General features: G+C 63.9%; 1 protein-coding gene across 3 annotated transcripts in view; it reads left to right on the top strand.

Moving 5' to 3' along the window:
- Nucleotides 1–47: 47 nt before the first annotated feature.
- PASK (PAS domain containing serine/threonine kinase) overlaps nt 48–13,377 on the top strand; it is a 29,457-nt gene continuing 16,127 nt past the window's right edge. For 2 of the 3 annotated variants that reach the window (XM_047773993.1, XM_047773991.1), the window contains exons 1-9: nt 830–1,025; nt 3,595–3,839; nt 5,164–5,396; nt 5,840–6,010; nt 6,644–6,784; nt 7,360–7,494; nt 8,412–8,672; nt 9,428–9,596; nt 11,239–11,365. In XM_047773993.1, coding sequence (XP_047629949.1) covers nt 3,647–3,839; nt 5,164–5,396; nt 5,840–6,010; nt 6,644–6,784; nt 7,360–7,494; nt 8,412–8,672; nt 9,428–9,596; nt 11,239–11,365 — 1,430 coding nt within the window. In that variant the 5' untranslated portion in view covers nt 830–1,025; nt 3,595–3,646. Of the gene's footprint in view, nt 657–829; nt 1,026–3,594; nt 3,840–5,163; nt 5,397–5,839; nt 6,011–6,643; nt 6,785–7,359; nt 7,495–8,411; nt 8,673–9,427; nt 9,597–11,238; nt 11,366–13,377 lie in introns of those variants that run through there. The other variant, XM_047773992.1, reaches the window with a different exon arrangement.

Genomic DNA, 13,377 nt, shown 5'->3' with positions numbered 1-13,377 from the left:
TTTGCGCGGCCCCAGAGTCTCATGGGAGTTGTAGTCCGGATGCGAGGCCGCGCCCATCCTCAGCCCCCCGCAGCCAGCCTCACCTCCCCGCGGGCAGCTGATTAGTGCCGGGGAGGCTCTGGAAGCGAGGAGCGGGAAGAAGGCAGGTGCAGTCGGGGCCGGACGCATGGAGCTGAGCCTGCAGGCGAGCGGGAGGAGTCTGGGAGGCGATCCGCGCTCGTGGGCTGGTGGCTGGATACGGAGGGGCGGGTCCCTGCGTGGGGCTGCAAAGTGAGGGTCAATCGAGTGCGACCCGGCCCCGCTGGGTCTCAGTGGCTGCGTCTGCACCATGGGCAGACTTTGTCCCAACGTCGCTGCGCGGAGCTGGCCCGTGTGAAGGGACCGCTTCCAGTTAACGCACAGCTCAGTGCGCCTGTACTCGTTCCGGAGCCGGGACCTTCCGCACGCGGGGTTGGAGCGCCGTCAGTCCCCGGCCCCGCAGGCAGCATGGGCCGTGAAGGAGCCGCCTTGCGCGCCCTGCCTTCAGGCCGACGCCTGTGGGAGGCAAGCTCCGCTCTGTTCACCGCCTCAATCCTGAGGCCAGAAGCACGGCGTCCGCGGACTGCGCAGGTGGAGGCGCAGCCCCTTTGGCTCCTCCGAGGCGCCGTAGGCCTCCGGTGCGTCCCTAGCAACCGTTGTCGCGCGCGTCTCGGCTCGCTCGCTGGGTCCCGCCCACCGGCGCCAGGGGTTGGCCCGTGGGGACTGCCGTTCGGCGCTGGCCGCCCTGCCATTGGCCGGCGGGGCAGGAGGCGCGGATCGGCTACTTCTTGGCGGGTGAAGCGAACTCGGCGGGTGACTCTCCGGCCTTCGGTGAGCAGCGTGCGCTGAGAGCCGGCACGCGCCCCGAGCGGTCCGGCCGGCTGGAGGCCCGCTTGCCGCCTTGCGGCCGTTTGCCGCCGTCCGCGCCCTGGCAGGTCCTGGGGCCACACGCCCCCGGCTCTGTCCTCGCCCTCGGAGGGGCTGGGTGCCCTCGTTCCCGCTGGAAGGTGGGCCCCGGGAGAACGCGCGGCACGGAGCTCTTCCGCGCAGCGCGGGGTGAAAGCGTGAGCCCGCTACCTCTCTGGCCTTTGTCTTTAACCTGCTCACCCGCGCCTTTTTTTTTTCTTTCTGGCCGCGCCCACCGCACGCGGAAGTTCCCCGGTCAGGGGTCGAACCCGATTCCGGGGGCAGTGACAACGCCGCATCCTTAACCGGCTAGACCACCAGAGAGTTCCTGCCGTTGATCCCTTCTAGCGTATTTTCCAGTTGCTGTATTCTTTCGTTCTCATTGCTTCTTCCGTGTGCCTTGTAACTCTGGACGTTCTCACGGCGCTCACCTGTTCTCCTGACATCTGTGATCGTTACCTTGGGCTCTCCTATCGCTTAGATGACTTGTCTTCGCTTAGTTTGGTTCTTGCTCTTTCATTTGGAACATTTTCCGCCATCTTCTCATTTTGCCTAATCTCTGTGGTTATCTCTCTGTATGAGGTCGTTTGGTTATGCCCCTCAGCCTCAAAAAGGCAGTGGGCTTTTGTCGGAGGGGTTCTGTGGGCTCAGCAGCGCGCTCCTCTGCGGCCCCCAGAGCCAGATGCTTCAGGCTGTTCCCTATGTGGGCTGTGTGTGCTCTTGCGTCGAGGTGGAGCCGAGGCCGAGAGTTGCTGGTATGTGGAACTGGCCCCAGCCCAGGTGGCTGGGAGGCCCAGCCTGGTGAGGTTACTGTGGGCACATTGGTGGGCTGGGCCCAACCCTGGGTGCTTAGAGACCGGGGGAGGCTACCAGAATGGTGCCTGCCAGCCCTGGTGTCAGCACTGTGGAGCAAGGTCGCAGAAATGGTTGCAGCCAGGGTCCCAGCGGGGGCGAATCCCAGCTGCCTTTCCAGGAGGCTCTCTAGGATCGAGTGGGTTGACCGAGGCTCCTTTGAAACCACCGCCTTGGTGCTGGATTTCAGAGCGTGTGAGATGAGGTGCACGGCCACGAGAGCAGGGTCGCCGTTTCCTGCCACCCTCCGGTTGTGCGGGACGTAAAGCCTGCTGGTTTTCAAGCCAAACACGCTTGGGGGATTGTCTTGCTGGTTCAGGACCCCGAGGCTGGGCAGCCCGATGGGGGACGTGGACCCCTTGCTCCGGGGGAGAACCTCTGCTGTTGTGAAATTCCACCCAATTTTGGGTCCCTGACCTAGGGGTGGGGTCCCGACGGCACTGAATCTCTGCCCCTCCTCCTCTGCGTGGTTGTGGTTCCTTCTTTGTGTTTTTAGTTGTGGCAGGTGTTCCAGGTCTTTCCCGAGGTGGCTGCTCTGTAAGTGGGGGTAACTGGGGTGCCTTGGGTGGAGGGGGGCTCAGATCCTTCCTTCCACTTTGCCCTCTTAATCCAGGCCTCTCTCTCTCTTTTTTCTATTTTGCTACTAGGCTGTGTGTGTCTTAAAATTTTTTTATATTTGAAATTGTTTACCTTTTAAACTCTTCTGAATATTAACTCTCTGCTTATGTACGTGTCAAGTATTTTTTCCAAATTATGACGTTTCATCTTCTCTGGTATTTTTTGGGAACAGGTGTTTTCAACTTTCTTATAGCCAGAGCTTTTGGTGTCTTGTTTAAGAGAACTCTCGCCCAGGCCGTACGGAAAGTCTTTATAGTTTTCTCCTAAACGTACCCGAGACCCTGTCTTGTTGTCGCTGCGTATGCAGAATCACGAGTCCGGCCCACAAACCGGTAACTGTGAAAGGCCCTGACTGTCCTCCTGTCCTGATGCGTCTTTGAAACGACTTTGAAGCCAGGCCCAGACTGTTGAGCCGGGCCTCCGCTGGGTTCTGTGCTGGAATGGGCTGGCATGGGAAGGGCCAGCCGCCAGGTCTGTGCCATGCTGGGCGGGCAGCCCCGCCTGCCAGGAAGTTTGGTTGACCTCTGCCTTCTCATCATTGGAGCCAGGGCTGCTCCTTGGCCATTCCCCAGGTCTGTGGGCGAGAACCGATGACAGGAAGAAGCCTGTGTGGGCCCAAGAGGCGGGCCGGGAGCTCTGGGGTGCTCTGGAGCCGGGGGGGGGGGCCTCTGTGGGCACATGGCCCTGGCTACCTCCACCAAGGCTCCTGGCCTGGGCCTCCCAGCAGTGGATCCGTGTCCTAGTGCGAGGCGTCACTGTTGGGAGACTTGGCCAAGAATACGTGGAGCTCTTCTGTGTGGTTTTCTTATGTCTGCATGCGAATCCGCAGGTGTGTAACAGTAAAAAGTGAGAAACCAAAACAGCCCCGCAGTGCCGGGGCCCCCTCCAGACTCAGCCCAGGCATCTTTGGTCAGAGGCTCTGTGCATGATTCTGGGTGCAGCTGGCCTCACCCCCAGGTTTGGGGAAGGCTGAGGCTGAGCGGGTCCTTGTGGCCTCCGGGGCTTTCTTCCTGACCTGCAGCCCACGCCTCCTCCTCGGCTCCATCCCGCACGCTTCTGGCTCCCCGCTTCCCTTCTTTGTCCCCACCCGCCCTTCTCTGGTCGGCAGGAGGGCTTTGACCCAGGAGGTCTTTGCGGGCTGAGCTTAACTCAGCCTCAAGCGGAGTTAGTTGCTCAACTGCCTTTGCTCCTGCGTCGCAGACGCTGATCGGTGCGCCTCGTTTTCGGCTGGACAGCTGTCCCCCAGCTCCTGATGGAGGACAGGAGCTCCCCGGCCCTGGAGGAGGACCGCAGGCGCCCGGGCGGCCTCTCTGTGCCGGCACCCCCGGAGGACCTGGCTGCGCAGACCACCTCTGAGCCCAGCAAGTCCCTGTCCGCGGCCCGCAGACACCTGAGCAGGAGGAATGGGCTGTCGAAGCTCTGCCAGAGCAGGATGGCACTCTCGGGTAACAGCCCCACGTGTCGCTGGGGCGAGCAGGCGCGTTGCGTGGGGAGGCTGGGCCTGCTGGGCTCCCTCTGCTTGCTCTGCTCTTGCCGAGAAGAGTCTTCGTGTGGGTGGTGCCTGTGGGACCCCCCTCCTGCTGCATTTGTGCTGCTGAGACTCACGGGTGTGAAACTCTCTTTTTGGCCTGCAGGTTCCCAGGCCGGGATTCTGGCTCAGGGCCGGGATTCTAGCTCGGGGCCGGGATTCTAGCTCGGGGCCAGGATTCTAGCTCGGGGCCGGGATTCTAGCTCGGGCCTGAGGTTCCGCGCTGCTGGCAGGGCTGCAGCAAGCCGACGCGGTCCTGTGTGTTCGCTTCTAAATGTGCTGACGGATGTGCTGAGGCTCGTGCTTTCCTCCTGGAGGCAGACGAGAGGCCGGAGTGGGCTGAGAAATGGGGGTGCCGCTGCCCCCCACCCTCGTTCCTTCTCTGAGTCAGCTGATGGCTGCAGGGCCCATAGCTAGCCGGGGGTGGGGTGGGGTGGGGTCGGGGGGACGGTGTTGCTCTGCCTGGCGGCTCCTCGTTGGAGGGGCCCCTGGGAGGCAGCAGGTGCCTGCTGGAAGCTGGGCAGCCCCGGCCCCCAGGGAAGCCTGCTAGGACAGTGGAGAGATGGCTGGGGCTGGAGGAAAGGGGAGGGAGGTGGGCCCTGGTGTCAGGGAGGGAGAGGAGGACGGGGGGCTGGCCGTGTCCAGGGGGCCAACGCTGGGGAGTGGCCTTGCGAGTGTGCGAGGCTGGCGGCCCACCCCCTTTGGGGAGCCCAGGTTCCAGCCAGGGGCCTTGGCCAGGGAGAGATGGGGACAGAGGCAGAGTGGGCGTCTTAGCACCCGTCCCAAGACATGAGGGTGGGTTGAACTGAGCTTGGGCTGGCTGCTTGGGGCAGGAGGGCCAGGGCAGATGGCTGTGTGGTTTCCAGCCTCAGAACAGTTGGGGGGAGGGGTCCCGTTAACTGAGGAAGCTGGGAACCCTCTCTGGAGGGCTCGGAGGGCAGGGGAGGGAGGAGTCACGGTGGCTTGTTTGGATTTGAGCTCCAGGATGGAGCGGACATTGAGCAGGGTGAGGGAGAGGGGAGGAGGCAGGCCTGGGTAGAGGGTGGGTCCCTCAGCACTTCGACTACCTGGTGGTCATCCAGGTGGGCCCTGGGCACGGTTCAGATGCACACCCAGCCTGCGAGTCAGCGCTGTGGGTCAGTTTCACCTGTGGATCCCTTGCAGGAGTTAGAGGTGAGGGCTGTGTGCTTTGTGTGTTTTAGCTGCGTGAACGCTAAAGCATCCCTTGCTCTGCTTTCCAGAAGATGGATGGAGCTCCTACTGTCTGTCATCACTGGCTGCCCAAAACCTTTGCACGAGCAAACTGCACTGCCCGGCCGCCCCGGAGCAGGTGGACCTGGCCAGCCCCCTGGGCAGCGCGTCCTGCTGCTCCCTGCTGCGGGGCTTGCCCTCAGGGTGGTCGGCGCCGCTGTTCCCGGCCCCCGTGTGCAATCCCAACAAGGCCGTTTTCACTGTCAACGCCAAGACCACCGAGGTGTGTGCTGCGCTTTGGGACCCGGTGTGAGTTTGGGGTCTTGCTTCCAACCTGTAACCTCAAAGAGAGGAGCTTGAGTGTTTTAGGTGCAGTTAGGGAGACACTTGGTGCTACCCGGAGGGTAGCGAGAAATAGGGGTTTGGGGACCTCCCTGTGCCTCCGCCTGCAGCAGGGGGGGTCCCCCATCGTGTTGGCTGGAGCCTTGGCTCGGCTGAAACAGGGCTGGATATGCAGTGTTTTGAGTTCGGTGTGTTTGCATAGTGGGTGTCTATGTGCCAACGGCCACCACTGTCACATGGGCAGGAGGTATGGCTTCTGCGGCACCACCCGCTGGGGGTTATTGTTTTCCGGCGGTTGAGACACTGCAGGACCCAGTGGGGAGGACAGGTCTCTGGGCTGTGCCCACTGTGACCCGCGTGCCCCCACCTCCCCGTGACCCTCAGATCCTAGTGGCCAATGACAAAGCCTGCCAGCTCCTGGGGTACAGCAGCCACGACCTGATTGGCCAGAAACTCACGCGCTTCTTCCTGAAGCCGGACTCCCATGTGGTGGAAGCCCTCAGCGAGGAGCACGTGGAGGCCGATGGCCACGCCGCCGTCGTGTTTGGCACGGTGGTGAGTGGGGGCCTCTGGGCTGCCGGCGGGCAGGAGGCCTCCGAGAAACAGAATCGGGGCTGCCGTCAGCCCAGCACTCCTTGACGAGGGCGGAGGCCGGACCTGCCCTGGGGGCACCGCAGGCACGCCGGTTCTGACGAGCCACCCGATTCTCTTGTGCCCCGTGTGCGTCTCCAGCTCGGCCCGCTTGGCCGTCTCAGAGGGGCCCTGGGACCGCAAGGTTTTGTGGGAGCTCTGGGCCTCCCCGCGTGTGTCCAGCCAGGATGCTGACGGGCTGAACTACGTGGTAGATGCTGAGCCCTGGGCCTCAGGCCCCGAAACGGCTTAGACAGGGTCGGCCACCCCCAGAATCACCCGGCCGAGAGGCTGACCACCTGGAAGAAGAAAATGCGAACATTCAGTCGCCTCGGTGTCCTGCCTTTGGGAAGAGTGACCGATACCCCCCCCCACCCCACGTCACTGTGAACCTGAGGGTGGAAGCGTCTCCTCCTCTGACGGAACCTTCCCGCCGACATGTGAGGCTGCGTGTCGGAAGCCTCATTCATGCTCCGGCTCATTTCCGAGGCTGAGGCAGGCGAGCAGAGGTCGGGGCGCCGAGCGCCTTGGCCGGGCTGAGCCGGTCTGTGCCCGCAGGTGGATGTCGTGAGCCGCGGCGGGGACAAGACCCCGGTCTCCGTGTGGATGAAGAGGATGAGGCAGGCGGGCAGCCTCTGCTGCGTGGTCGTGCTGGAGCCCGTGGAGAGGCTCTCGGCCTGGGTGGCTTTCCAGAGCGATGTGAGTTTGTCATCGGTTTCTCAGCGGCACGTGGCTTTGCCACACGTCACCTCTGCCAGCGCTTCAGCAAGCTCTGTCCTCCCCTGGGCCTTTGGGCAGCAGGAGGGCACGGGGTCTGGAAGGTTTGCCCCCGGCGGCCCCCCAGCCCTAGCGTGCCCTCGGCAAGGACCCCAGCCTCCCTGAGGCTCCATCTCCTCCCCTGTAAGAGCGGGCTGTAGCCCTGACCCTCCCAGCACTGCTCTCTCGCTCCCATCCAGTGTCGCCTGTGTGTCCCTCAGCCTGGGGGCTGACACGCAGGCAGTGGGAGTGAAGGCTGGCCGGGTGGCAGGCGGCAGGCCGGCTCTTAGCTGGCCTCCAGCGTGTGCTGGCCTCTGCAGAAGCCTCGGGAACCCCCAGGAGCTCTGCGGGAGGAGGGCGGCCTTCCCAGCAAGGCTCCTCTTTGGCCCCCGGGCCTCGGACGGGGAGCTCGCACCGAGGACCCCACCCTCAACCTGAAGACGAGGTTCAGGGAGGTTTGAAGCTGCCCTGCGAGAGACGGTCATCGCAGCGCTTCCAAGGCTGGCTTTTCCTCCAAGGGAGCCGTGACGTCCTGCGACGCTCTCTTTGCCCACCTGCATGGGTTCGCATCCCCGGAGGCGGTGGTCGGGCAGCACCTCGCAGACCTGATTCCTTCCGTGCAGCTGCCGCCTCCCGGCGAGCAGGTCCCCGAGGTAGGACCTCCCCCCTGCACCGTGTGGCCGCGGCTGGGGCTGTGTGGCCGCTGGAGCCTGTTTATCCGGTGACCCTCAAATTCTTAGACCCAAATCCATGACCTGGGGATGGAAGCTGGGGTTCCTGACAGCAGGAGTGTCCCCTCCATGGCAGGATGGAACAGGGCCCGCTCAGAGCTCTCTGGGCTCTGGAGTCGTGGCCAGGGTCAGCCCTTGTGGCTCCTGGCTGACCAGCCCTGCCCCCTCCATCCTCTCCCTGAGTTTCTGTCCCGACTCTTTATGGAGCAGTCTGGGGGCCGAGGGGAGCAGGGGGGATGGGCTGGTGGCAGGTCTCCCCCGGGCAGGGGGGACTGCGGGTCTGATAGATGAGGTTCCGGCGGCAGCTTGAGAGGCAGTTGGGGGTCTGGGGCCGGGGTTCCGTCATCAGCTGGATGCTCCCAGCTCCTGGGTATGGAGCCTTCACCCGGGGGAGCGCATTTCCTGGAACCCTCCTGATGTCAGCCACCTGCAATGCCAGACTGATGGCCGAGTCGGGCTGCAGTCGGCTCGGCTGCTGCAGGAGGCAGGAGACGCCGGCTCACCCGCTGGCCTTGGGCTGCGAGCTGAACCCTCTGAGCTGGTGCTTTGCTGTTTATCCGCTCTTCAGCTCAGCCGGAAGCCTCTGCCCTGCACCTGACTCTCTGGGTCCTCTGTTCTGTCCCAAAGCGGTAGGACCCGTGGCCCCTCAGCTGTGGGAGCCTCGGGGGCTGTGGCCACTCTAGGGACCGTTTAGCAGCCTCTCACGCCCGACTCTGAACGTGGGGGAGGAAGAGCCGCGTGGGCAGCTAGGTGTTCTGGGGATGCTGCCCGCCGGGCACGGCTGGATTCAGACTGAAGCTCGGCCCAGGAGGTGCAGCCCAGGGGCGTGTCTCTTTCAGAGCCTCAGGATTCAGAGGTCTGTGGGGAGAGCCAAGGACGGCACCACCTTCCCTCTGAGCTTGAAGCTGAAGGCGCAGCCCCGCAGCCAGGAGGCCGCAGACGGGGTGGCGGCCCCCGGTGGGGGCTACTGGGCGTCCGTCTGGGTGTTCTCCACCATCAGCGGGCTCGTCACCCTCCTGCCAGACGGGACCATCTGCGGCATCAACCACAACTTCGCGCTGATGCTCTTCGGCTGCGGGAAGGCCGAGCTCCTGGGCAGGGTGCGCGGCGGGGCGGGCGGGGGGCCCTCCCTGCCTGTGCCTGCTTCTCCGGACCCCGCGCGGGGGGGGGGGGGGCAGCCCTGAGCCTGGGTGCCTTGTGCTCCCCCAGGGGAGGGAGGGGCTGCCCCCCAGGGCCCGCGCGTCAGAGCCTCAGGCCTGCGGTCCGGGGCTTGTCCCCACCTCCTCCGACTGTCCTGGGGGTGCTGTGGGTCAGGGATGGAGGAAGGTGTTTCTGTGACTGTCTTCCTCGGATGGGGCCGGGCCTGAGGGCAGGCGAGCCTCTCAGGCAGCCTCAGGGTGGCCCCTGGGGTGGTCCCAGCAGACCTCCTGGGTTCCCGGGAGGGGCCCCGCAGGAGGAAGGGGCTGACCCCCGAGTGCCTCCTCTGCCCTGCTCCATGCCCATCGGGTCTGGCTCCTAGATGTCGGTGCAAGGAAGGGAGCGAAATTTTAATTGAGTGAAGTCAGACCGAGTTCCGTTGAAGTTGATGAAAACGCAGCTAGAATGATGTCTGGGCAAGGGCTTTCCACAGGAGCGCTGGGGACACCGGGTCCTTTCAGGGACAGTTTACCATTTCCATGCCACGCGTCAGGGGGGCTTGGGGTCTGCCAGAAGGGGGTTGACCCGGGGTCCTTCCTGACCTTGTCCAGAGACTTGCTCCTGCGTGCGCATCCTCTGCCCGGCACGGAAGGAGGGATGGTCCCGGGCCGGGGCGGAGTCTCCGGCTCTGAAGCGCACCTGCGCCTGCGTTTTCTAGAACATCACCGTCCTGATTCCTGGTTTCTACCGCGCCATGGACCTTGCCTGTGACGGCTCCTTACCGCTGCCGGACCTGGCCCCCTGCCTGAGCGCCGGCAGCCAGAGAGGGCTTGGGGAGGCGAGCGGGGACCTCCTGCAGGGCCGGGACCCTGCCGGCACAGCCGAGGGTGAGACCTGGCCGCCCGGCACCCCCAGCCTACGCGGGGGATGGGCTGGAGGTCGGGGGCGTGGGCAGGCCCGCGGGGTGGCCATTGTGGGGCGCCTGTTTGGGTGGGTTTGGTGTTCCCCCCTCTCTCTCGTGGGCCTTCAATGTTCCCCGGGGGATGGGACGTTTGTGTGGGTGTCAGGGACGTGTCAGCGCAGAGCGGAGGAGGAAGCCCCCAGCTGAGTCCCTTGGGCCTGTGGCTGGGTCCCCAGCCCTCTCTTCTGCGAGTGAGTCTCCGTAGCTTAATCTGCAGCCGAAGGTGAAACTGATGTGGTGTCTCCAACTGATCCCTGGGTTAGGCCGTCAGCATGGTTCGTTTAGTTTATTTCCAGTTCTTTTCTTTCCTTTTTTTATGGCTGCACCCGCGGCGCATGGAAGTTCCCAGCATAGGGGTTAAATCGGAGCTGCAGCTGCCGGCCTACACCACAGCCACAGCCATGCAGGATCTGAGCCATGTCTGTGACCCACACCACAGCTCACAGCAACGCCGGATCCTTAACCCACCAAGCGAGGTCAGGGATTGAACCTGTGTCCTCACGGATGCTGGTTGGGTTCATTACTGCTGAGCCACAGCGAGAACTCCTACTTCCAGTACTTTTAGATTAACATTTGAAGTTATTCCAACAAACACCCCGAGCCCCATGCCGTGTGGTTGTAGGCACAGCACGTAACTCATGCTGGAGGCCCTGGGGACAGAGCCCGGCTCATGCCCCCCCAGGTGCCCGCAGCTCTGTGCCCGTGGTGTGTCACCTGAGGGCGTGTGTGGAGGCTGTGTAAGTGGGTTTGACACAGTCGCTGAGGGAAGGTGTGCCTGTCCAGGGTCCGACTGTTGGGCAGTGCCCAGTCTTCGGGCCCCCGCATCCTTCCCCCCCGTGTGTGACCCACGCCTGTGGCTGGGAGGCATGGCTCACGCTCCCCAGTGGCACTTTGGGGATATTAGCCATTTAATGGCACTGGTTTGCTTTAAAGGATGCTTTGTTAGGCTCTTGCTTTTCTCACCCCTTTTCTCAATGTGGGCTTTTTGTCGCTGTTTCTGGGTTTTTCTGTCTGCAAAGACTCTTTTTTTTCAAGGTTTTTTCTCTACCACTGATATATTTGCTTTCCTCTATTTCCAGAACTCCCAGTTCTCCCCAGTGCGTGTGTGTGGGGGGGTGGGGGTCACTAAAGTTCTGGCCTCTGTCCCCAGGGCGCATCTGGGGAAGTGTTTCTGGGCGCGAGTTGACAGAGCTGCCCGTCTGGCTCGCCCACTCCTGTCAGCTGGGGCCGGGGGGGGGGGGGGGGGGCTTGGTGCAGGATTTTTTCTGAGAGCCTCCCGGGTCTGGGCTCTAGCAAGGACAGTTCCTCCTCTGGCTGTGGAACCTGTGCTGTCCTGGGCCCTTGTAGGCTGACAGGTGCCTCTGGCCTCCTGGAGCTTGGGGGAGGCAGGTGACATGGGCCCAGGATGAAGCAGGGGGACCCGGTGCCTGTGGCGTCGGGGGCTGTGCATCCGGGACGTGCTGTGGCCGTGGGGCCGACAGCACCGAGGACGGGTCGGCCCCTCACCCGGCTCTCGAGTCACAGGAGTGAGGAGGTTGTTTTACGCTCTCTTCTGCCCTCCCTGCTAGATCCAGGGGAGGACGTGGAGACCACAGATGCAGCGCAGAGCCGAGGCGCTTCCCCGGGGGCCTGGGCCCATGCGGACGCCGGAGGCCGCCCCCCCGCCGCCACCCTGCAGGTGCTGCCCACGCTGGGGTAGGTGCTTGGTCGAGGGGGGTGCAGGTGTGCGGAAGGCGAGGCCGGGGGCAGGGAGGCGTGCCCTGCAGAGGTGCTCCGTCCTTGGTGATGACAGCGGCCATGCTGGCCCCCGTCCCTCTTGATGCGCTGCTTCTCCTGTGTCGCCGGCCTGGTCCCTGGCAGCCCCTGAGAGACGGGCGCTGTTTTATGCGTAAGGACGTGTTTAGGTAGGTTCCCGGGAACTGATGGAAGTATGGTTTTCTCAGTTTGGAGAGCATTTGAATCTGTGGTTTTAAACAGTGAAGTGTTCTCTTTAGAGGATTTGAGGACATACGTACAGGAAGCTTAGAGGAGCAGAAGGCCCCCTTGCTCGGCTATCACAGGCCCGCTGTGCACAGCATTTGGGTGTGTTTCCAACAGTTTCTCTTTTTAATTTTTTTTTTTTTGTCATTTTGCCATTTCTAGGGCTGCTCCCGCGGCACATGGAGGTTCCCAGGCTAGGGATCAAATCGGAGCTGTAGCCTCCAGCCTATGCCAGAGCCACAGCAAGGTGGGATCCGAGCCGCGTCTGCGACCTACACCACAGCTCACGGCAACGCCGGATCCTTAACCCACTGAGCAAGGCCAGGGACCGAACCGGCAACCTCACGGTTCCTAGTCGGATTCGTTAACCACCGCGCCCCAACGGGAACTCCAGTTTCTCTTTTTAAAAACATCTCTGGGACACATGGCGTCCAGTCTCGTGCCCACTTTGGGGGCCTTTCCCCTCCCAGTCCCCCGCGTGTCCCCACCGCCCTGCGGGCAAAACCTGACCTGTGCCCTCCTCACCTCCGGCCGCTTCTGCTCCCGGTTGTGTGTGGTGTGCTCCCCACACGCCGGCTGTCGCAGTCTCCTGAGGTTGGGCTCTAGCTGTGGGACACGCGGATGGGTGTGTTACTTAGTACCAGGTACTGAGCAAGTACTGACTGACTTGGCTAAGTGAACAGCAAAGGCCCCGTGACCCCCGCAGCGTCCGCGAGACCCTCCCCCGTCAGCAGCGCCCTCCTTCGGGACCCCTCCGCACGCACGTGCGTTAAGCGCGTGATGCAGACGTGCGCGCAGCGCGCAGCACAGGCTTCATTTTCTGGGACGTGGCTGCGCGACGAGGACGCTCCCCCGGAGGAGCCGGTGGCCGCTCTTCCTTGGAGCCGATCCCGGTGTGTGCGCTCGCGGTTCTCAGCGGCTGCGGCGCCGCTCACCGTCCGCTTTGGGCTGCTCGTCCCCGCCCCTGCTGAGCCTCGGAGGCCGCGCGGCACCGGGGGACGGGCTCCGTGCTGGTCTCTCGGCCGGAGCCGAGCACCGGTGCTTCGGGCTGGCCGCTGCGGCCCGCGCGCCCTCGGCGTCCAGGGAGCCCTGCCGCCCCTCCGTGCTTCTGCTCGCGGCCGCCGAGGCGCCTCTTTATGGGCGTTGGGAGGTGCCGGCTCGCCACTCGCCCGCGTTCTCTCGGCCTGCGTGGGGCCCGCGCCTGGCCTCGGGCGGCCCGGTGGGTGCCGTGGCACCCAGGCCAGTGGAGGGGGGTCTGGACGCGGGTCGTCGGCTCCTCCACGGGCGTCCGAGCGCCGCCCGCCCCTGCCCTGCTCCTGGCGCCCTGGGGCCCTGAGCTGAGCCGCTGGTTTGGGCGCCACGTGCGGCCTGCGGTCCCTCCTCTGCGCTCCTCCCGCACCTCAGCCCATGGCTCCTGGGGCAGGAGGAGACTGGCGGCTCGGCGGGCAGGTGCTCCTCGTGGCGCCGTGAGCCGCGGGCCGCGGCCTTGGACAGAGGGCCCCGAGCAGGCTGTGGCTTCTTGGCTAAGCCACTGCGAGGTGCGGGTTTACCGGAGACTGCGGGGGACGCTGCTTCACGTTTTCACAGTTTGTGGAAGTCCTTCTTCCCTGGCCTCAGGTCACGGTGTCATGTGCTCGGGCTTGTCTCTGATCGAGGGACCCATGTGGTCTCGTCTTTTGACGCTTCCATGGCTCCGAAATAACTGTGTCGCCGTGTTATAACCCCCA

The sequence above is a fragment of the Phacochoerus africanus genome, chromosome 3 (assembly GCF_016906955.1).
Source record: "Phacochoerus africanus isolate WHEZ1 chromosome 3, ROS_Pafr_v1, whole genome shotgun sequence".
NCBI classification, from domain to species: Eukaryota; Metazoa; Chordata; class Mammalia; order Artiodactyla; family Suidae; genus Phacochoerus; species Phacochoerus africanus.
The sequence above is the reverse complement of the archived record's forward strand: the minus strand, read 5'-3'. Positions and strand labels throughout refer to the sequence as shown.